Here is a 25,373-nt window from a genome sequence, read left to right as displayed (position 1 = left end):
ATTTGATTTGATTTGATCTATTATTGTCACGTATTCAGACACGGTGAAAAGTATTGTTTATTGCACTCTATACAGACAAAACATACCATTCATAGGGTACAGAGGAAGAAGGAAAGAAGAGAGTGTAGAATGTAGTATCACAGTCATAGCTAAGGTGTAGAGAAAGATCACCTTAATATAAGATAGATCCATTCAAAAGACTGATAGTAGCAGAGAAGCTATTTGGTTGGTATGTGAGCCCAGACTTTTGTACCTTTCTCCTGCTGGAAGATGGTGGAAGAGAGACGTCAGGATTTTACAGCCTCACTCAGTGAGGATCATTAAATCTCCGCCTGAGGCCAACGGAGAATTCCATTCTGCGAGCCTCACCCGTCCTGATTCCGGGATGGGTGTGCTGGATAAATTCTGGATAGAATGTCTGTGGTGTGTGGCAGCCTTGATTAAGCAGGCTGTTTTTCCTGAGGGAGCAGGAAGTATAGTCAGAGTCAATGGATGGGAGGCTGGTTTGTGTAATAGTTGGTGAGTTAACAACTAAAAAGTTTGAATTTAAGATTAATAGTGAAATTGGGGTAAGTGTTTAAAAATGAATTGGGCCTCAGTTGTAGCAGAAAAGTAGAAAAGGACAGGGCAGTGGAATGCCTCAAAATGTTATTGAGGGAGCTGGCATAGGGCAGTGGACTGAATAGTTTCCTGCATGGGAAGATAAACAATTCTATCATTCTGTATACCCATTGTGCCCAAGAGCAGAAAACCCATCAACACGTAGGTCAAGATTTAGGGCGGCATGGTGGTACAATAGTTAGCACTGCTACCTCACAGCGCCAGGAATCTGGGTTCGATTCCTGGCTCAGCTTACTCTCTCTGTGGAGTTTGCACCTTCTTCCCATGTCTGCGTGGGTTTCTTCTGAGTGGTCCGGTTTCGTCCTCCAAATCCAAAGGCATGTGAGTTAGGTGGATTGGCCATGCTTAAATTGCCTCTAAGTATCAAAGGAACTAGCTAGGGTAAATGCATGGGGATAGACCTGGGTAGGTTTGTGGTTGGTGCAGATTTGATGGCTCGAATGGCCTCCTTCTGCACTGTAGGGATTCTATGATTCTAAGCCAAGAGTGGAAATAAAGTCCACATGTAGAGGACTATCAGTGTCCCTAACCCAGCACTCCAGTAAAGAGTTAACAGCTCCTTCAGCTGTGGAAATGGATAAACAGGAAAATGAAAGGTAGAAAATTTCACTTAGATCACGAGGGGTAGTCAGGCTTTGGAGTTTGAGGGAAGACACATCCAAGTTTGTAGTTAGCAGCCCTCTCACTCCCACTACCACTCCCAACTCCAGTCTCTTTGTGCACTTTATTGCTGGTTTTTTTTATACAGTCACCTCATAACGAGGCAGACTTTTATTTTCTATTTTAAGATACTGAAATTGAAAGTTAAATGTTGCCGTGTTGTGCAAAGTCTAAACGGTGCTCTCTTTAAAAGAAATCTACTTTAACAGCTCAGTGCTTCACCCATTGACACAATTCAAATTAAGTCGGTGAGTTTGTTGATATTTCATATGTTCAATATTTGAGAGAGTTACTGACTGATATCTGAAAGCTGTGGCCACTGCAGACATATCGGGTTACTTCCTGATTATCTCTTCCATTGCCGTTGCTTGATATACATGTTTTACCACTTGGTACATAGAATTATTTTGTGTTTTGTATTGTAAATGCAGCATCCTCTGCTGATTTAGTGGCTAAATGTTCTGTCCAGAGGCTTAACAAACCAGGAAGTATCAGATATAATACTCGACTGTGTCGAGTGAGCGAATCTAACTGGCGGGAGGTTACAATCAGCTGCGACAAACACTCAGATAAAGCAAACAAGCAGGCATCATGCTCCTGATTATAATCCTAAGAAGTTTCCCGACACAATGCATTGACCAGGTGAAACCAGGAATTGGCTTCGCAGTGATGGGCTGGAATTTTACCCCTTCACCCATCCCAGAATCAGGGCGGACGAGGCTCACAGAATGGTATTCTCCCATGGCCTTGGGTGGGTAAGGCGGTAAAATTCCGGCAATGATGTCTATGTAAGGCGGCACAGTGGTTAGCACTGCTGCCTCACTGCGCCAGGGACTCCAGTTTGATCCTCAGCTTGGGTGACTGTGTGGAGTTTGCACATTCTTCCCATGTCTGCATGGGTTTTCTTCACATGCCCCGGTTCCCTCCCACAGTCTGAAAGATGTGTTGGTTAGGTGCATTGGCCATGCTAAATTCTCCCTCAATGTACCCAACCAGGTGACAAGGGGATTTTCACAGTAACTTTATTGCGGTGTTAATGTAAACCTTCTTGTGACACTCATCAATAAACTTTGGTTGAATATCTTACTGGTTGTTATTTTATGGGCTGAGGGGGTTTGACACCCAGGAAATTGTACCCTGGCTTCAATCAGATTGTACCTTGGTGGCACAGTGGTTAGCACTGCCACCTCACAGCTCCAGGAAGCTGGGTTCGATTCCTGGCTTGGATCACTGTCTGCGTGGAATCTGCACATTCTCCCCGTGTCAGCATGGGTTTCCTCACACAATCCAAAGACATGCGGGTTAGGTGCATTGTCCATTCTAAATTGCCCTTAGTGTCCAAGGATGCGTAGATAAGCGGGGTAAATACACATATTCACCCCGCTAATCTGTCTAACCTATGCGTCCTGGGTTACAGGGATAAGGTGGAATTCTTGTCAGTGCTGGCTTGATGGGCCAAATGGCCTCCTTCTGCATTGTAAAGTTTCTATGATTAGGGTGGTACGGCGGTTCACACTGCTGCCTCACAGCACCAGGGATCCGGGTTCAATTCCAGCCTCAGGTCACTGTGAGGAGTTTGCACATTCTCCTTGTACCTGCATGGGATTCCTCCAGTGCTCCAGTTTTCTCCCATAGTCCAAAGATGAGCAGGTTAGGTTGATTGGCCATGCTAAATTAACTCTTGTGTCAGGGGGATTAGCCGGGTAAATATGAGAGGTTACAGAAATAGGGCCTGGATGGGATTGTGGTCAGTGCAGACTTGATGGGCTGAATGGCCTTCTTCTGCACTGTAATTCTATGATTCCATGAACACCTGAGGCAAATTGGAGAACAATTTATGTTGTTAATTAACCCAGCTTTCTAGTTAGTCCCACTCCCAGTTCGATTCGAATCCTGCAAATGTGTCCTTTTCAACTATCTATCAAAAGACTTTTTTAAAGTTATTATTGAATTTATTTCCAACACTCTTTCAGGCAGTACATTAATGGCTGTTCATTGCATAAAAATACCTCCTCATTTTCCCTCTTATTAGCTTGATGCTCATAAAATTGCATCCTTTTGTTACCTACTCTCCTGCAGTGGAAGCTGTATCTGCTTATTTACCTTAACTAGACGCCTGGTCATTTGAACAGCTGCATTGAATCATTCTTTTGCAGCAGAATTCCAGCCTCATTAGACTCGCTACAATTTTTCACAGGTTGATAATGGAATTAATGGGGCCGGTCTTTTGACCTCGTTTGGCGCGGCTGCGCTGATCCTGGGAAATAGCTTGTTGGTCTAAATATCAGTTCCACAACTGGCGCCAAGAAGTTTGAATCACAAAATCCTGTGGTGAAGAAGGAAGCCATTTGGCCCATCGAGTCTGCACCGACTGCAATCTCACCCTGGCCCATTCACCATAATGCCATACATTTAATCCCCCTGACACTAAGGGGCAATTTAGCATGGCCAACGCATATAACCCTCATCTTTCGCACTGTGGGAGGAAACCGGAGCACCCGGAGGAAACCCACGCAGACACGGGGAGAACACGCAGACTCCACACAGACAGTGACCCAAGCCAGGGGTCGAACCCGGGTCCCTGGTGCTGTGAGGCAGCAGTGCTAATCATCGTGCTTTGCTGCTGGTGTGCGATGCACACATTCCCATGCTCACAAAGATGGCCGAGAAAGCCAATTAGTTCAATTAGGGCAATTGGTGACGGGCAACAAAATGCTGGCCTTACCAGCAATGCCCACATACCATGAAAGAATTGAAAAGGAACAAGCAGATAGCTTTGACATTTGTTACTCGCACAGGTTTGCAATCAAAATGCATGATTTCATACACACACGCCCACATTTTTACAAGTAATGTCACCAACATGCACATACATGCATCCACATATATAAAACATTCTAGAAATGTACAGCATAAAGGAGGCTATGTGACCTTCCATTCCTTATTAGGGTGGGCGTTAATGCAGCATTGTAAAAGGCTGAAGTGGGATTGTTATCGGTGCAAACTTGATGGGCCGAATGGCTTACTTCTGCATTGTAGGGTTTCTGTAGTAGGTGAGGCAGATGGTCAACATCTTTTCCCAAAGGTGGGGGAGTCTAAAACCAGAGGTGAGAGGGGAGAGATACAAAAGGCTCAAGAGGGGCAATTTTTTTTTCACACAGAGGGTGGTGAATGTCTGGAACAGGCTGCCAGAGGTAATAACGTTGTAATTCATACAAACATTTACAAACAGCTACACACACAACACTAAGAATTACAGTATCACACAATATTTATTTACATGAACACGTAAATACATTTTTAAAACATGTAAATAAATCTTTTTTAGCAAGTTGTAGCCAAATTAAACAAATTTACAACGTTATTACCTCTGGCAGCCTGTTCCAGACATTCACCACCCTCTGTGTGAAAAAAAATTGCCCCTCTTGATCCTTTTGTATCTCTCCCCTCTCACCTCTAGTTTTAGACTCCCCCACCTTTGGGAAAAAATGTTGACCATCTGCCTCACCTATCACAGAAACCCTACAGTGCGGACGGGAGACTAAGAAATCGCCAAGAGGCTTTATCTGCTCCATTTACAGTTGAATTTATTTTTGCTTTCTTGTTTACAGGACACTGTGTGATTCAGCAGCCAGGAGCAGGGGCAAGATGTCACTGACATTTTTTGGATGGGAGACTATTTATGACAATAATCATCATTTGCAGTCAAATCAGGAACCAATGAATGGGACAGAATATACAATGTACCATGGAACCTCAGTCAGCAACGCATGGTCTATCATACAAAATGGCTTCAAGCAGTCAAGCAACGGGATGCTAGGCCCTGGGGTCTATGTTAGCAGGGACAAAGAGAAAGCTAGGAGGTATCCAATTAATAGCCCAAATGATAGAGTTATTCTAATGCTAAAAGTACGAGTAGGAAAAGTCAAGAAAATAGATCAAGAAAATCATCCCATGGCAAAAACTTGGAATCAACAGGGATATGATACAGCTTGGGTCCCTCCCAACTGTGGGATGAAAAATGTTCCCAGTGGATTGGAGGAAGATTGTGTTTGGGATCCACAAAGGATCCGGGTGGTTGATATAATAAGTTCCCCCAGTCCTGGAACAACGCAACAGTTGAAAGATTTTCTTCAAGCAGACATGAACAAGAAGCCTGGATCTGAGTTGGAGTCAGCTGAGCATGTCTGCAGGGTTTGTAAAAACACCACGGCGCCTCCTCACCAGCTGCAGACCTGCTGGGGGTGTGGACAGACTATCTGCCCTTTTATGGGAAGCCATTTCTGTGCAGGCAATTGAAATTGAAACCACCTCGACTTGTTGGGCTCGTCACCTTCCTTTATTTTTCAGTCTTCTTCTTCATGACTTTGATACTGCCTGCTGAACAAAATGCTGCTGGGAATCTTGCGGTTGCACAGTGGTTAGCAGTGCTGTCTCACAGCACGAGGGATCCGGGTCCGATTTGCAGCTTGGATCACTATCTGTGCAGAGTTTGTATGTTCTCCTCTTCTCTCTGTGGGTTTCCTCCGGGTGCCCCGGTTTCCTCCCATAGTCCAAAGATGTGCTGCTTAGGTGCATTAGCCGTGCTAAATTCTCCCTCAGCGTGTCTGAACAGGTGCCGGAGTGTGAGGACTGGGGGTCTTTCACAGTAACTTCATTGCAGTGTTAATGTAAGCCTACTTGTGACACTGATAAATAAACCTTAAACAGGTTGCATTGGCACATTGACCTTACTCCTGTGGTGACCATGTCTGCCCATTTCCTGTTGTTGCAAAGAGAGTTATGATTGGCTTGGTTCTTGGAGAAGTAGAAACTGGAACTATTTAATGTGGCAAATCTGATATTGTGCAGATCAGAAGTAGTCAAAGTTTAATCAGAAGTTGTTTGCTGGGGTAGACTAATTCCACAATTAATGGAAATCTCTGCTGAAAATATGTATGTTATTTCTGATAATTTTGAGAAATTTATGTTTATGTAGCACTTTTGACAACTTCAGGGCATCCCAGAACAGTTCAAAAGGACAGAGGTACGTATCGTATAAGCATCAAACATGTTCATGGGATGTGGGCATCACTGGCTGGGCCAGCATTTATTGCCCATCCCTAACTGCCCTTGAATTGCTTGGCCATTTCAGTGGGCAGCTAAGACTCAACCACATAGGGCTGGAGTCACATGTAGGCCAGACCAAGTAAGGACAGCAGATTTCCTTCCCTAAAGGGCATTAGTGACCTGTATTGGTTTTTATGACAATCAACAATGGTTTCATGGTCATCATTAGACTTCTAATTCCAGATTTTTATTGAATTCAAATTCCACCATCTGCCTTGGTGGGATTTGAACCTGGGTCCCCAAGAACATTACACTGGGTCTCCGGATGACTAGTCCAGCAACAATATTACTTCACCACTGCCTCCTGCCACTCTTATGTGTTCAATCAGGAATTTGAATTTCTCTGTTAAGATTAATAAGTCAATTGTAATATAACTTGAAGCCTCTTATTCCCATTTGGAGAATGGATATTGGAATATGATATCAAGTTTACAGCCCCATAGGTTTCAAGCTGCTATTCCTCAGGGCAGGGAATAAATGTTGGCTCAGCCAGCAATGCCCACATCCCATGAACGAATAATGAATCGGTCACTGAAATTGTGACAATTAACAGCAAGGAGGGAGGATCATTTTTTAAAAACATACCTGATATGAATTAAATAGTAACAGCACTGGAGGATCATGTTTTAAGTTCTGAAGATCATAGAATCCCAACAGTGCAGGAAGGGGCCATTTGGCCCATCAAGCCTGCACTGACAACGATCCCACCCAGGCCCTATCCCCGTGCCCTCATGTATTTATTACAGTGCTAATCTCCTCGACACTAAGGGCCAAATTATCATGACCAATCCACCCAACCTGCACATTTTTGGAGGAAACCCATACAGATGCGAGGAGGATGTGCAAACTCCACGCAGATAGTGACCCGAAGCCGGAATTGAATCTGGGTCCCTGGCACTATGAGGCAGCAGTGCTAACCACTGTGCCACCCTTGAAGATGATCTATTATTATATAGTAATATGAGCAAAGGGCTCAGTTTTGAAAGCCCAGTTTATTGTACAAAGTTTTTGCTAATATTTGAAATGACGCACAAAATGAGAAACATAAACTGCAGCATGAAACGATTCAAGGTACATACGTAAAGGTAACAAGGTAAAGGGTGGAATCTTCTGGTCATTCACGCCAGTGGGATTTTCTGGTCACCCTGCAATGAGTGGAGGTTTGGCCGAGTGCCAAATTCTCCATCCTTGCTTGCGGCAGCAGCAGGGTGTGAACGGCTGATAAGGTCATGCCTAAGATGTAGATCCTGGGAGATCTCACAACGGAGGGAAATATTGAAGATTAAGTTTGAAAACTGGCAATGGAACCAACATTACATGAAATATTTATATATCCTACATTATAATCCATTATATTTTTAGATTATTTCTGTAGTTTAAGAACTAGAAAGACAACATAAAAAGATGAATCAGTGCCAAGGGCAATATTATAACACCCTCTCTGCCCAGATGGCACATTTAGATTCACTTGATCACCTCCAGCTTGAGATTTCATTGTATTGTGGGGCCTTTCTAACTCAAACTTCCTATGCAACTTTAGAACTAGGCCTTGGATATTTGGATATGGAATTGGACAGAACACAGACTTCATCCAAGACCAATGGATTGGCATCACTTAGAATTAATATAAATAAAATTAGATCATGACTACAAAGGGTAAAGTTTAGAAAGTGGATGGTGAGAAGAGCTTCTGTAAGAGTTTATTTTCTACCACATATTCTATGCAATTTTGAGTGTTGGCATGAGGGTATGTAACTTATAATCCTTAATAAATATGCAAACCATTTTGACTTTGTGGTTAGATTCATTATTAACGTGGATGTAAGACTGGAAACATGTTTTTGTCTAATTGCTGAAGCAAAGTTCACATTGCTAGCAATAACATTGCTAACCTCTATCACTACATCAGCACATCTGCTGCTTAAACTTTTATTCTCAGACTAACCCATGCAAATACTTCCCAGTTGGCTCCTCTTTCTCTTCCCTTCGTAATCCACACATTGTCCAAAACTCTGCCGGTTAGATCCTACCCCCTGAAAATATGCATGTTATTTCTGAGAATTTTGAGAAATCCATGTTTATGTAGCATTTTTCACAAATTCAGTGCATCCCAGAACAATTCAAAAGGACGGACGTACATATCATGTAAGCATCAAACTTGGTTAAACATTTGTTCATGGGATGTGGGCATCGCTGGCTGGACCAGCATTTATTGTCCATCCCTAATTGCCCTTGAAATGCTCAGCTGGTTAGATCCTACCTCCTATACTCATCACTCTATACTGGCCCCTGTACCTCCCCACCAAAGTCTTAAGTTTAAAATTCTCAACAATTACTGATAATCTCATCACATGGTTGCACCCCTCATTATTTCTATAATCCATTGCTAATAACTTTGAGAACTTCACGGGGGCAGAGTGGCTAGAACTGCTGCCTCACGTTAAGGTGCAACATATATTTGTGCGTACATAAGTTGTTTTGATGTTGCGCCTTCACTATTTGTCCCAGTGAGTGAAAAGATTTTGCATAAAAAAGAGCCTTTCACAATTTCAGGATGGCCCAAACAGCCAATAATACACTTCAGAGATACTATCAGTGTTGTAACGTAGGAAACTGGCTAGCTAGATTTGCCCCAAATCAGTAGTTAAGTGAATACCCAGATCACCTCCTTTAGCTGAAATTTATTAGGTGATTATGAATGAGACAAGCCATTCAACCTGTTGGAAAGATCCTAAAGCTTCTTCACTGCAGCACCCGATTGTTTGATAGGTGATTCCAAGTCTTTCACTCTAACACTCCAACTTGATGCCCATTCATACACAGATCACACATTAGTTGAAGTCTCCTTCCAGTGACTGATTGGCAGTGTGGTGCAACCTCCACCATTTCTTTCTGGAACCATAAAATCATCAGACTATAACACGTCAGAGCAGAATTAGGCCATTCAGCCCATCGAGTTGAGGCCAAGTCATGGAGTGTCTTTAAGACAGAGATAAGTAGGTTCTTGATCAATAAAGGGATCAAGGGTTATGGGGAGGAGGCAGGAGAATGGGGATGACAATCATTACCTGCCATGAAAGAATGGCAGAGCAGCCTGAATGGACTGAATGGCCTAATTCTGAACCTATATCTTATAGTCTTGTGGAGCCTGCTCCACCATTCAATCATGGCTGATACATTTCTCAACCCTGTTCTCCTGCCTTTTCCCCATAACCCCTGATCCCCTTATCAATCAAAAGCCTATCTATCTCTGTCTTAAAGACACTCAATGACCTGGCCTCCACAGCCTTCTAAATTCCACAAATTCACCCCTCTCATCTGAGTTCTAACGGGTCGCCCCTTTACCCTGAGGCTGTGCAACAGAAACGCTGTCACTGGTGAAGATTCGGGATCAAAACTGTGGATGGCAGCCTTCAAACAAATTCATGATTATGGAACACCAATCTCATGAACAGGCTGTGTAGGTGATTTCCATATATCTGTTCGAGGTGACAGGGAAAAGGAAGAAATGTACCAGCTGTAACTGCACCACATTTCTGGATATTTCATGTGACTGGAGAGTGACAGTCTAGGAGAATTCTTCAGTAATAAATCTACTGGGGGCTGTGAAGATAGTGGTGGTTTCCAAGACCAGAAGACCTTGCCGGTGTGAATAGCTGGAGAACTCCAGCCTTAATGTCACAGCCTTGTCCTTTCCTCAATGCTCTGTCATTTGAAGGAATAGAGCAGCACGGTGACACAGTGGTTAGCACTACTGTTTCACAGCACCAGGACGGGGGTTTGATTCCTGGCTTGAGTCACTGTCTGTGTGGAGTTTGTACGTTCTCCCTGCGCCTGCGTGGGTTTCCTCCGGGTGCCCTAGTTTCCTCCCACAGTCTGAAAGACATGCTGGTTAGGTGCATTGGCCATGTTAAATTCTCCGTCAGTGTATCTGAACAGGCTTGGAGTGTGGTGACTAGGGGATATTCACGGTAACTTAATCACAGTGTTAATGTCAGCCCATTTGTGACACTAATAAATAAAGTTTAATTTTTGTTAATTATCTGATTTGCTTCTGCTTCCACCACCCTTACAGACATTCAGTGCATCCCAGATCATTATAAGCTGCTGCGTAAAAATTGTTTTTGTTCATGAGATGAGGGGGTTGGACAATGAAGAGAGACTAAATAGACTGGGTCTGTACTCGTTGGAGTTTAGAAGGATGAGGGGGGATCTTATAGAGACGTATAAGATAATGAAGGGGATGGATAGGGCAGAGGTAGAGAGATTCTTCCTGCTTAGAAAGGATAGCAGGACTAGAGGGCACAGCCTCAAGATAAGGGGGGGGCAGTTTAGAACAGAGTTGAGGTGGAACTTCTTCACTCAAAGGGTGGTGAATCTCTGGAATTCTCTGCCCGTTGAATTGGTGGAGGCTACCTCGCTAAATATATTTAAGTCATGGGTAGATAGGTTTTTGATAGACAAGGGAATTAAGGGTTATGGGGAGAAAGCGGGAAAGTGGAACTGATCCACGTCAGATCAGCCATGATCTCATTGAATGGTGGGGCAGTCTCGAAGGGCTAGATGTCCTACTCCTGCTCCTATTTCTTATGTTCTTATGTTGCCTCTGGCTCTTTTCTAAATTACTTCTATACTTTGCTTTTCTGCTCACCATGAACAGATGTCCTTTCTGCTTTCGACACTGTGAAGTATTAAATGTGTTCTATACAAATGCGTTTATGAGTGTGTTACTGTGACAATTGTTCACTCCATCTTGGATGGGGAGGGACTGAATATTGTCTGCTTTATGCATCTGGATACTACCCCTCCACATTTTCCAGCGGCTAGACCTAGAAGTTCTTGTCCATCGATGAGTGGCTCTCTTCTCTGTGTTTTATTTTGTCAACCAACCTCAAGGTCACTTTACTTTTTATCAGCTATTTTCCTTTACAGTCTCGTTATTTAACATGGGACTTATTGTTTCCCAGGCCCCAGGGAGTGATTCATCATTCCTTCTTACTGGTCATCCTCAAGATTCCTCTAATTGAACTTATTACTTTATCTATGATCATTAAATTCCTTTCTCAAGGTTGTTTCTAAAAACTTATGCTCATCGCAAGTGTGTTTTCATCTGACAGAACAAAGAAACTATTCATCTATATCATAGCGTAGCAGCCAGTCATCTCACTGCAATGACTGTACATAGAATTCAAGTACTTTATCTGACAGTTCACTACCAGCATTAAGCATTACACTTGTTGTAGATGACTACAATTACTTTAAAATAATACAAAAACAAATCTCCTGATGCAACAGGAGCAGGCTGTGAACTTGCTGCATTATTCCTTTCCAAGCATTTCTAAATTGGAACGTCTGTTTAACCCTTTCCCCAGAGTTCAAGTTTTTCAAGATTTCCAAGTTTACTGGCGACACCACTGTCGTGGGTCAGATCTCAAACAATGACAAGAAAGTGTACAGGAATGAGATAGAGAATCTGGTGAACTGGTGCGGCAACAATAATCTCTCCCTCAATGTCAACAAAATGAAGGAGATTGTCATCGACTTCAGGAAGCATAAAGGAGAACATGTCTATATCAACGGGGATGAAGCAGAAAGGGTCGAGAGCTTTAAGTTTTCATGTGTCCAGATTACCAACAACCTGTCCTGGATCCCCCCATGCTGACACTACAGTTAAGAAAGCCCACCAACGCTACTACTTTCTCAGAAGACTAAGGAAATTTGGCATGTCAGCTACGACTCTCACCAACTTTTACAGATGCACCGTAGAAAGAATTCTTTCTGGTCATATCACAGCATGGTATGCCTCCTGCTCGGCCCAAGACTGCAAGGAAGTACAAGAGCTCGTGAATGTTGCCAAATCCATAAGGCAAACAAGCTTCCTATCCACTTCCCGTTGCCTCGGAAAAGCAGCCAGCATAATTAAGGACCCTGTGCACCCTGGACATTCTCTCTGCCACCTTCTTCCGTCGGGAAAAAGATACAAAAGTCTGAGGTCACGTACCAACCGACTCAAGAACAGCTTCTTCTCTATTGCTGTCAGACATTTGAATGGACTTACCTTGCATTAACTTGATCTTTCTCTATACCCTAGCTATGACTGTAACACTACATTCTGCACTCTCTTGTTTTGTCTGTTTTGTCTGCATAGCGGGCAAGAAACAATACTTTTCACTGTATGTTAATACATGTGACAATAATAAATCAAATCAAATAAATTTTACACAAAGCTTAATTTTGGTCAAGAATGCAATGATCACTAATGAACACATATATGTAATATATGAGCATGTATGCAATACTAATGAACACACGTGTGATATTAATGAACATGTGTGTAACACTAAAGGTCATGTGTAATACTAATGAACATGTACGAAATACCAATTAACACATGTATGTAATACTAATGAACATATGTACAATACTAATGAGCACATGTATGTAACAGTAATGAGCTGTATGTAATGCCAATAAACACATGTATGTAGTACTAATAAGGGCATGTGTAATACGAATGAAGACATGTATGTTATACTAATGAGTATGTGTAATACCAATAAACACAAGTATGTAATACTAATGAACATGTGTATAATACTAATGACCACATATGTAATACTAATAAACATGCATGTAATACCAATGAATGCATATGTGTAATATTAATGACCACATTTGTAATACTAATGAACATGTGTGTAATACTAAGGAATACATGTGTAATACTAATGAGTATAATATTAATGTAATATTAATGAACACGTGTGTTACACTATACAAACAGATGTACAGGGAGGGCTGATGCTGATTTTGGAGAATTCTAGTGTAATTTTTAACTAGCATGGGTAACTCTTACTGTCACCAAGTTTTGTACCATAAAACCCATTGAAAGCAGGGGGTAAGTGAAAGTAAAATCTGGTTCTATGTGTGAAGAGCACCTTAATCTGGAGAAGGTTTTATTTCATGCCAGTTGGAATATATGAGTAAGGATGACTTGCTGTGATTGTGTATGATTTTGTTGAGGGCAGACTTGGAGTGCAGTGTACAGTTTTGTTCTCCTTCTATACCCAAAGATGTGCCGGTTAGGTTGATTGGCCATGCTAAAAAATTGCTCCTTATTGCCCTGAGATGTGTAGGTTAGAGGGATTAGTAGGTAAGTATGTAGGGATATGGTGCAGACTTGCACCAGCCATAATCCCAACTAGGCCCTATCCCCATATCCCTACACACCGGCCTTTTTCTGCACTGTAGGATTTCTATGATTCTATTTTATGGAAGAATAGGCTTGTCTTCGAAGGGGTCGGGGTTGGCGGCAATAAAGGTTTACTTGATTGATTCCCAGGATAAGAGGGTTGGTCGATGCGAAGATCTCCAAATTCTCTGGAATTTAGGGGGAATGAGAGGTAATTAAAGTTAAAGTTTATTTATTAGTCACAAGTAGGCTCACGTTCTCACTGCAATGAAGTTACTGTGAAAATCCTCTAGTCGCCGCGCTCCGGCACCTGTTCGGGCACACTGAAGGAGGATTTAGCACAGTTGGTTCACATAACCTGCAAGTCTTTGGCGCATGGGAGGAAATCGGAGCACTGGGAGGAATGAAAATACTCAGAGGGTTTGAAAGGGTAGATGCTGTGAGGAAACAGTCTAGAAATGTGGGCCGTGTTCTCTGAGTAAGGGAGTTGACCATTTAAGGCTTAGGTGAGGAGTAATTTCTTCACTCGGGGGTTGTGAATTTTTGGAATTCTTTTCTCTTGAGGGTTGTGGATGAGCAGCTATTGAGTATGCACAAAATTGGGATCCAGGATGCCTGGTGATTAAGGGAATCAGGCAGTAAGTGAGGTTGATTTAGGAACATAGCCACAATGTTGTTAACTGATAGAGCAGGTTAAAGGTGGAACATAGTCTACACCTTATGTTCTTATGCCAGTTTGATATTTACCTTTAACCATTTTAATCCAGTATCCCCTTCCCTCTCTCTCATAATTTAGTGTAGAGTAACCACCCAAGTTGACCTATTCTAAAAGCAGAATACCGCGGATTCTGGAATCTGAAACAAAAACAGAAACTGGGACTGATGTATGAGGAGAGGTTGACTAGGTTAGGATTATTTTTGTTGGAGTTCAGATGAATGAAGGGGAATTTCATTGAGACTTATAAAATTCTAACAGGGCGAGACAGAGTAGCTGCAGGGAGGATACTCCCAATGGTGGGGGTGTCCAAACCTGAGATTACAGTCTGAGGATTTGGGGTAGACCATTTAGGACGGAGGTGAGGAAACATCTCTTCACCCAAAGAGTGGTGAGCCTGTGGAATTCATTACCTCAGGAAGTAGCTGAGGCCAAAACATTGAATGTATTCAAGAGATGGCTGGATATAGCACTTGGGGCGAATGGGATCAAAGGTTATGGGGAGAAAGCAGGATTAGGCTATTGAATTGGACGATCGTGATGATTGGCAGAGTAGGATTGAAGGGTCAAATGGCCTCCTCCTGCTCCTATCTTCAAAACAAAGTGAAGCAAAATGCTGGAAAATCTCAGCAGCTCTGACAGAATCTTTGGAGAGAAAATAGAGCCAACATTTCGAGTCTGAATGACCCTTTGTCAGAGCTCTGATTCTGTCAAACCAGCTGAGATTTTCCGGCATTTTCTGTTTTCGGCCTGTTCTACGTTGTTTACTATCTTGCGTATCTGCGTGTTGTCACCTCCCAGACTCCCCTCAACGCCTGTGTAGCCCAAGTTCTGTTTCAGCTTTTTTCCACAATTCAGACCTCAAACCAATAATCACATCTTTATGGATCCTCTGACTCTTCCCCGCTTCCCCCAACGCCCCCCCCAACCTCCACCACCCCCGCATACCCTGTTAGACCAGAAGGTAGACTGAAGTAGTCCAGGGCACCATTGAGGGAATGCTGCATTGTAGCAGGTGCCCTTCTACGGACACGACACTAAAGAAATGACCAGTCACAAAAAATGATGTGTGACAGAGAAACAAAGGAGAACCATAAATTGGTCGGAACTGGAGGCATAACGCTCAGCTATTCCTTGCCAGCTGCTGAAGCTTGCAACAGGAGTGACACGGGGAAGTAAGTTATCTGATGGACGAATTATACAACAAAAGATCAATTCAACACTGCAAAATTTTAAAAAAAACTTGGATATTCATGGATAAATAGATAAGATGTTGGAATGCCAGCGTTGGACTGGCGTAAACACAGTAAAAAGTCTGACAACACCAGGTTTTAGTCCAACCGATTTATTTGATAATACTCACAAGCTTTCGAGGGGACTGCCTCTTCGTCAGGTGAATGGACCATTCACCTGACGAAGAGGCAGTCCCCTCGAAAGCTTGTGAGTATTATCAAATAAATCGGTTGGACTAAAACCTGGTGTTGTCAGACTTTTTACTGTAAATAGATAAGGTCAGAATCTAATCAAATAAGGTCTCAATTTTGTAATATGAGTGCTTAAATTAAGAAATAAGTTATTAATCATGAAGAAACATCTGCCTTTTCAAAGACTGGGCTTTTCTCCAAATTGGTAAAGTTCCACTTTCAATTCAGCAAAATAAAATGGCCAGTTTTATTTTGGAATGGCAGCAGTTTCCTGTCAGTTGATAAGATTTACTATGGTTTTCAAATAACTAAAAACAGGAAATACTACCTACTGAGTACAATTTTTTTTCATAGATTTTGTCCTTCTTTCCTCTTGTGAGCTAGGCAGTGTTTGCCCAGGCAGTGGTAACACCCACATACTTTGTCCAAGAGGCCAGTGAACATTTGTGTGTCCATGTGGTGCAGTGCATTCCCAAAAAACAATCTCTGGCGTATATGCTCACCTACACACTTTCTGGCACAAAGCAGTGGCCAATCATGAATCATAGAATCTCTACAATGCAGAAGGAGGCCATTCGGCCCATTGAGTCTGCACCAAACACTGACAAAGCATCTGACCCACGCCCAACCCTTGCCAGCTCCATTCCCTTAAACCCACGTATTGACCCCACTAATCTCCCTAACCTACACATCTTGGGACACTAAGGGGCAATTTAGCATAGCCAATCAACCCAACCTACATATTTTTGGACTGTGGGAGGAAACTGGAGCACCCGGAGGAAACCCACGCAGACACAGGGTGAACATGCAGACTCCACACAGACAGTTGCCCGAAGTTGGAATTGAACACTGGACCCTGGTGCTGAGAAGCAGCAGTGCTAATCACTGCGCCACCGTGCCAATGGTCAGATTGAGAATCCATTGAGGATCAGCCGTTCTAAACCCTGGATCTTTATCTTTATCAGCTTTTTCCGTAGCCCCAGACTCCAGTGACTAGCCTGCTGACCACACACTGAACTTTCTGTTTTCATTTCTATGTCAGAAAAATAAAAGTTAGATTCTTCTAACTTGGACATTCTGTGAATAAACCCATTTTTACAGCTGATCCTTGGGAATTGGGTGACACTGGCTGTATTTATTGCCTGCCCTAAGTGTCCAGCACCCGAACAGTGTGGGAGTGGGTGATTTGTTAGCGGGACTCAGTAGTAGTTTCCATTCCCTTAAAGACACTAGCGTACCAGTTATGTTTTTGTGGCAATAGCCTCATAGAACTGTAGAATAATGCAATATCAAAGAAGACCATTCTCTAAATATTGCCCTCCCAGCGATCTGGCATTGTCAATAAAGCAATAGGAAGGAGACAGTTTCAACACTGGATGGGAACGTGGTTCAGATATTTTACCCAATCGCATTCAAATGCATTGGCATATTAACACAGCATAACTCTCCCATGCATCTGCTAACCCAAAGCCTTGCTTTCAATATCCAAATGAATGCACGATCTATAAATCTGACGGGCTATCATCCATTAACCACGGCATCCCATATCTATTCACAGCCCCTTGAATCCCACAGCTCAATATCCTACAGCCATATTTTCTACAGCTACAATGTCCCAAATAAATCCGTATCCTCACTAAATCACACCTCCACTTCTCCACAGGTCTCCTAAGTATCGAGACACGTTTTAGACTTATTATGGTGGTAGTGCTCTTGTCCTCAATTCACGGAATTGAGGGCCACACTCAAGTCTGCTGGCCTACACAAAGCAATACTGAGTGAGTGTTGTCACTTGGATGAGATAGGTCGAGGTATAAGCTTTTCAGCCACTTGAGATTTTCCAGCATTCAATTAGATGAGGCTGGTTTTTAACTTCAGTTCCATTAACCTGGCTTGCTCCCATTGAAACACCTACCCAACGACACGACCTATTTCCATCTTGAAAGCTCCACTTGGAGTTTGAACAGTGATCTGTTCGAGGCGCTTAAAATTTTAAAAGAAATTGTTAGGCTTGATATGGTAGTTCTGATGGAGTGTCAGTAAAAAGTCTCACAACGCCAGGCTAAAATCCAACAAGCTTATTTGATATCACAGTAAGAAGTCTCACAACACCTGGTTAAAGCTCAACAGGTTTATTTGGTATCATGAGCTTTCAGAGTGCTGCTCCTTCATCAGCTGAGACTCATTGATGAAGGAGCAGCACTCCGATACCAAATAGACCTGTTGGACTTTAACCAGGTGTTGTGAGACTTCTTACTGTGTCCACCCCATTCCAATGCTGACATCTCTACATCATGGAGTGTCATCATCATGGAACCTTGGGTGGGATTCTCCAGATGCATTCGCCTGAAAACAGGAGATTCCCACTCGAAGTCAATGGAACTTTTACATGGTCCATTCCATCTCCGCCCACTTGGATTCTAGTGGCAAGCAGGATGGAAGAATTCCGGCCGTTAACTCTGCTTCTCTCTCCACAGATGCTGCCTGGTTAGTTGGGTCTTTTCCTGCATTTTCTACATTTACTTTAGTTTCCCAGCGCCTGGAGTATTTTGCTCTTGCCTAGAGATTTCCTGATGGCCTGACCAACATTCATCCCTCAACCAACACCAAACACAGAGAGCAGGTGGAACTGATTGTGAGAGGCAGCATGAAAACAGCGACTACAAAATCGACAGCCACAACTGCTCAATGCCCAATGTAATCTTATATTGATTGAACTGAGCCAAAAAAATGGTAAGAGCATAAAACCAGCCGCAGGTTTTTTTTTGCCCCTTCTGCACTAATGCCTAAGACCAATTCTGTTCTCACTTATTCATTTTGAATTAGCAGATACGTGGGAGAGTTGTGTTGTGTTAATATGCCAATGTGTTTGAATGCAACTGGGCACAGAGTCTCAACAATGTTCCAGTCCAATATTGAACCTGCCTCCTCCCCTGTTGCCTTATTGACAATACATTCCTATGTTTCTGAATTCATGCAATGGTACCTTCGAACTTGGCAACTGCGGCCCGCGTCGACTGTTTGTGGGATCTTGCTCTGCTCAAATTGTGGGATCTTGCTGTGCACAAATTCTCTCCAGTGTCCCCTATAGTAGAACTGTCAATACACTTTTTCAACAGTATGTCATTGGCTACTCTGTACTGTGGCACAGCAGTTAGCACTGCTGCCTCGCAGAGCCAAGGACCCGGTTTTGATTCTCAGCTTGGGTCACTGTCTGTGTGAGGTTTACACATCCTTCCTGAGTCTGTGTGGGTTTTCTCTGGACACTCTGGTTTCCTCCCACAATCCAAAGATGTGCACGTTAGGTGGATTGGCCATGCTAAATTGCCCCTTAGTGTCAGGGGGACTAGTGAGGGTAAATGTGTGGGTTTACTGGGATACGGTTTGGTTGGGGCTGTGGTCAGTGCAGATTTAATGGGCTGAATGGCCTCTTTCTGCACTGCAGCATTCTGTGATTCTATGAAATATGAGTGGTGTGTTGACTGACACACACAGGCCGGAATTCTCCAGTCTCACACACCTCTCTATCGCTGCCAGCGAGAATGGAGAATTTGGCGCTCAGCCAAATCTCCATTCACAACAGTGGGATTGGTGAGTCCCAGCCGTGGGTGAGATTGAAGAATTCCAGCCGTTATTCCACAGCTCCATTCATGGGTTGCAAATTATTTTGGATCTCCTCATTACAACTACATCAGTCTGCTGTGGACAATGCCCAGCTAAAAGACCAGGGATAATTGTTGCCATCATTGGCTCTTTAATCCCAATCTCTGATTATTTAATGGGGGTGGCATGGTGGCACAGTGGTTAGCACTGCTGCCTCACATCTCCAGAGACCTGGGTTCAATTCCAGGCTTGGGCGTCTGTTGGTGTGGAGTTTCCACATTTTCCCTGTGTCTAGGTGGGTTTCCTCTGGTTTCCTCCCACAGTCCATAGATGCAGGGGTTAGGTGGCATGCTAAATTGCCCCTTAGTGCCCCAGAGTAGATGAATTAGCCACGGTAAATGTGTGAGACTTTAGGGATAGGGCGGGAGGGAGAGTAAGACACTCTGTCAGAGACTCAATGCAGACATGATGGGCTGAATGGCCTCTTCTGCACTGTAGGGATTCTATGATTTCAATCAATTTGGTCAAATACAATATAAAAAAATTATTTTCAGTCGATGGAAACAAACACAAATCTAGAAGGACAGAGTGCCAGCACATCTCTGTCGTCTGAAGGATTTCTGGCAGGAAGTGGGAGGTAGCGATAGAGTTTACAGAAAATATATTAAACTGTTAAAACATGTAAAGGGTGTGGTGCCTGATTTGCAGCATCTGCATTAGGCCATTCCTCAACGGTATGCTTACGTTATAGATAACGTAACGCTCTTTTGAAGAATTGAAACTGAAACTTTGAAAGTTGGGTATAAAATCCAGATATGTACACATCCCACTTCAGAGTTACTGACGGAGCATAGAGGTGAGTGCCAGAAACTTCCTGCAGTTCTGTTTGTGATTAACTGTCAAAGAGCTAAAAGGGAGTTGAGGAGAACATTTCTTTCGGCAACGAGTTGCGACCTGGAAAGTGTTACCCGAGGGGATGGTGCAAACAGATTCAATAACCTTTTGCAAGGAAATTGGTAAACATTTGAAACAAAAAAGAATGCAGAGCCACAGCGCCAGAGACCCGGGTTCGATCCAGGCTCGGGTCACTGTCCGTGAGGAGTTTGCACGTTCTCCCCGTATCTGTGTGGGTTTCCCCTGGGTGCTCCGGAGTCCTCCCGCACTCCAAAAAACATGCTGGTTAGGTGCATTGGCCATGCTAAATTGCCCCTTAGTGTCCCGGGATGTGTAGGTTAGAGGGATTAGTGGGGTAAATGTGTGAGGTTGTGGGGATGAGATGAGATTGTTGTCAGTGCAGAATAGATGGACCGAATGGCCTCCTTCTGCTCTGTAGGGTTTCTATGATTCTATTCTATGAGGAAAAATAGGGGTGTGGTATCAATTACATATCCTGTTCGAAGGCTGTTTCCGTGCTTTTAATTCTAAAGTTTAACGACAGTGTTGTTGTACAATGCAATGGACCCCATCTGGAGTAGTGTGTGTTTCTTTGTTAACCTAGTAATGACGCAAGGAGAAAAACAAAAGTAATCATGTCCTTCTGGGAGATAAACAGCTAAGAAATATTTATGCTGAGAAAAGTGAGATCTTCAAGTCCACGGAAACAGGTTGATGAGTTTCTGTCGGTCAATTGTGGTAAAGGATCACAGATTTAAAATAATAAAGTTCAGAGGAAGAAATTAATATAATGTTAAAGTTTTTCAGACTGGCGCAGTTGTTGTGAGATTTGTCATCAGGGAAGGTATTGAATGTTAGAGAGATTGACTGATTGGCGGTTAGGTTTAATCCCTCAGGAGAACAGAATTTAGCAGAGCTGTTGTTTCTCTTTTGCTCTTTCAAAAATCACAGTTCCAAATACAGACTTGCATTCATAGAATCCCTACAGTGTTGAAAGAGGCCATTCGGCCCATTGTGCCTGCAGTGACAACAATTCCACCCGGGCCCTATTCCTGTAACAACACGTATTTATCCTGACACCAAGGGTCCATTTAGCATGGCCAATTAACCTGGCCCGCACACCTTTGGCGAATGGGAGGAAACTGAAGCACTTGGAGGAAACCCATGCAGACTTGGAGAGAATGTGCAAACTCCACACAGGCAGTGACCTGAGGCTGGAATTGAACCCAGTCATCCAAAGCCAGAATCAAAAATGGTTTGCTGTCGCTGCGAGGCAGCAGTGCTAACCACTATGCCACCGTGATGCCCCTAAATGCTGCATCAGTTGTTTGTTTGACTGCAAGGTACATTCCAGTTTACAGCGTACACACACGGTTCAGAGACAACATTGCCTGCAGCGTTGAACTCAGATTTTGATTTGGAAAAGTTGTTCAAGTTATACCTTATCCTCGGTATTTTTAAGTTAATGTTATGGCATTTGCAATCAAACTTTATTTAGTATATCTTCTTGTTTTTCCTAAATTTTACTAATATAGTAATGATGAGTACAAAGTAGACTGTGCGGTGAGTCTTACTTTACAAATTATAAACTTGGTGCAGTCATTATTAAGTTCAGATATTGGGAAATGAGTTAAACTTTAATATTAGTTAAATTAGTTGTGGGCAGCACGATGGCACAGTGGTTAGCTCTGCTGCCTCGTAGCAACAGGAAACCACAGTTTATTCTGGCTTCAGATGACTGTGTGGCATTTGCACATTCTCTCCGCGTCTGTGGAGTTTCCTCTGGGTGCTCCAGTTTCCTCCCACAGTCAAAAGATGTGTAGGTTAGGTGGATTGGCCATGCTAACTTGTCCCTTAGCGTCCCAAGGACTCCATGAGCTTTGGACATAGTCTTTTCCACCTTCTATCATCAGGAAAAAGACACAAAAGTCTGAGATCACATATCAACCGACTCAAGAACAACTTCCTCCTTGCTGCCATTAGGCATTTGAATGGACCTATCTTAGATTCAGCTGATCTTTGTCTACATCTGAGCTATGACTGTAACACTATATTCTGCACCATTTCCTTTCTTTTTCCCCTATATATTCGATGAATGGTATGCTTTGCATAGCATGGGAGAAGCAATAATTTTCACTGTCTGCTAATACATGTGACAATAAATTAAATCAAATCAAAGATGGGTGGCACGGTAGCACAGTGGTTAACACTACTGCCTCACAGCGCCAGGGACCTGGGTTCAATTCTGACCTCAGGTCACTGTCTGCTTGGGTTTCCTCCGGGTGCTCTGGTTTCCTCTCACATGCCAGAGATGTGCTGGTTAGGTGTTTTGGCCAAACTAAATTCTCCATCACTGTACCCGAATAGGTGCCAGAGTGTGGCGACTAGGGGATTTTCACAGTGACTTTATTGTAGTGTTAATGTGAACCTACTTGTGACCAATAAACAAACTTTAAGATCTGATGCTGGTAGCATTCACTTCATTTCCTGAGTGACCATTCTTTACTTGTGAGCTTTAGCAGCGAGCAGGATATTCAGCCAGTGGGGCATCACAGTTAAATCAAATCCTGTCACTGGTCTAATATTCATTGAAGGAAGTGCTTTTCACCAAATGATCACAGGCAGGTTCCATCCATATTATTCTAAATGTGCAAAGGATGAGAGTAGTGTCCCACCAGGAGGTACGTTTGCTAACTTGGCACAATTTTGGGATCAAATTCATGCTCTGTGTAAATGAATTTTTACGTCTTTGGGGTTACTGGGGCATTTCGCCAGTGAGTATTAACAACACCAGGGAATTGTGTGAAATTCTGAATATTCAACACAATTAAATGTGGAATTTCTACATTTAAGTTTTCTCTTTCCTGCTAAAGGTCAAGTTGACAAGTTCACCTGATTACCATGGCTGCTTGCCAAAATTTTTGGGTTGAAGAGGATGGACCTGGCTTCACGCCTGCAACTCTTAGAAGCCATGATACACCAGGGGATGACAAGATCTATGTGATGTATCATGGAACCCATGTCAGTCGTGTCAGTTCCATTCGCAGATATGGTTTCCAAAGATCCAAGGGTGGCATGCTGGGCCCTGGCGTCTACGTCAGTCGGGACAAACAGAAAGCCAGCAGATATCCATTGAATACACCTGATGATGAGAAGGTTGTGCTTAAATTAAGAGTTAACGTGGGAAGAGTCATAAAGATTGATTATCAAGGGCACCCACTTCAGAAGACATGGCAAAGGTATGGCTATGACACTGCCTGGTGTCCTCCAAACTGTGGAATGGTCCAAAGTGGTCTGGAGGAAGATTGTGTCTGGGATCCCAGAAGAATAAAAATTGTTAAGGAGGTTCAACCATTACGTGGTGCAAACCGCTGGGCCTACCATGATGAGTGTTGAGTTAACTAGTGATCTCAGCTGGGAAAACAGAGGTGTTGGGGGTTGGGATGGGAAGGGGAATTCTACAATGACATCATTTCTTGGGCTAGGGAGGGAAGATTCTGCCATGTTCTTGTTCTTGAGGGTGGCCTTGTGGGAACAACAGGGGACAAAAGGATTGAGTTAAATGTGATGCTCCTTAATCGCAGAGTATTGCAACACTCATCAGAGTAATCATTTGACGACTGTGGGGAGGTGGTGGTATCGTGGTATTGTCACTCGATTGGTAATCCAGAAACCCAGGCTAAGGCTCTGGTGACCTGGGTTTGAATCCCATCACGGCAGATGGTGAAATCTGAATTCAATAAAAATCTGTAATTAAAAGTCTACTGATGACCTTGAAACCATTGACAATTGTTGTAAAAACCCAATTGGGTGACTAATGTCCTTTACGAAAGGAAATCTGCTGTCCTCACTTGGTCTGGCCTACATGTGATTTTGGATCCACAGCAATGTGGTTGACTCTGAAATGCCCTGAGGGATGGGCAATAAATGCTGGCCCAGCCAGCGATGCCCACATCCAATGAACAAAAGAACTCTGCTCCTGGCATTGAGTCCTGCACACCAGGGACGCGAGTCAGAGTAGTGGTCAATGATGCCATCATGCCCCATTCTCAGTGCCCTTCAGCTCCTGGATTAGAGTCCCTAAAATCACACCTCATTATCTAAAAAAACAGTTATGGAGCAAAGCCTCAGAATTAGTCACTGCCTTCAGAAAAGGAACATGGCATTTTGGGGATGAAAAAGACAGTTGAGGTCACTAAAGGTATTGCAGAAAAAGCAGAGGTACAAGTTCCAGTAAAGCCTTCTTCAAAATACAATTTTATCAATCACTTTGTACCATTGTGTAATAGGCTTTTGATGATTTGAGACACCATTGATCATTGTAATGTGCTTGTGCAAACCGAATAAAATCATTAGCTGACTTTTTCTGCTGCGTACTAATACTTATGGAATGAGATGGATGCTGAAAAGTTAGTCCCTGTCCAATTTGGAAAATGAATCATTCTGTTAAACATAAAAGGCCTTGCCTGGATGAGTGCAGCTCCAACAACACTCAAGAAGCTTGACACCATCCAGGACAAAGCAACCCATGTCATTCTCACCTCATCCACCACCTTTAATGTTCAGTCCCTCCATCACCAATGCATAGTGGCAGCAGTGTACCATCAACAAGATGCACTGTGGCAACTCGCCAAGGTTCCTTCAACAACACCTTCCAAACCTGCGATCTCCACCGCCTAGAAGGACCCGGGAACACTACAAATTCCTCTCCAGGTCACACGCCATCCTGACTTGGAAATATATTACCATTTCTTCACTGTCGCTGGGTCAAAACCCTGGAACTCCCTCCCTAATAGCCCTGTGCGGTGTACCTACATCGCATGGACTACAGTGGTTCAAGAAGGCAGCTCACCTCCACCTTCCCAAGAGAAATTAGGGATGGGCAACAAATGCTGATCTAGTCAGCAACACCCACATCTTGTGAACAAATAAAGAACAAGGATGGTGTTTGGGGTGCTCTTTCAACTCTCTCTGCTTGATGGAAACTAGCTATAATGGGAGTTAATGGTCAAGCGACTGAAATAACTCCACAGAGGCTGGTGCCCCTTCTCCAGATTCCCTTTATTTACAAACTCAATTCCACTCCTAAGAGTGCTTCAGGTCGACATTCGGAATCCAGAGTGTTAGAAGAGCTGACACTCTGGTTTGTATATAC

The 25,373-nt window shown here is 43.2% G+C and overlaps 1 protein-coding gene across 1 annotated transcript in view; it reads left to right on the top strand.

Moving 5' to 3' along the window:
* The window catches only part of gig2o (grass carp reovirus (GCRV)-induced gene 2o), a 31,146-nt gene extending 6,563 nt beyond the window's left edge, over positions 1 to 24,583 (top strand). Inside the window, exons 3-5 of the mRNA XM_080214562.1 lie at positions 435 to 519; positions 4,893 to 5,572; positions 23,100 to 24,583. Coding sequence (XP_080070688.1) covers positions 435 to 519; positions 4,893 to 5,572; positions 23,100 to 23,614 — 1,280 coding nt within the window. The 3' untranslated portion in view covers positions 23,615 to 24,583. The remainder of the gene's footprint in view (positions 1 to 434; positions 520 to 4,892; positions 5,573 to 23,099) is intronic.
* Positions 24,584 to 25,373: the final 790 nt, after the last annotated feature.

Source organism: Carcharhinus amblyrhynchos, chromosome 29 (assembly GCF_965287045.1).
Source record: "Carcharhinus amblyrhynchos chromosome 29, sCarAmb.v2.hapA, whole genome shotgun sequence".
NCBI classification, from domain to species: domain Eukaryota; kingdom Metazoa; phylum Chordata; class Chondrichthyes; order Carcharhiniformes; family Carcharhinidae; genus Carcharhinus; species Carcharhinus amblyrhynchos.
This window is presented reverse-complemented; position numbering and strand designations above follow the sequence as displayed.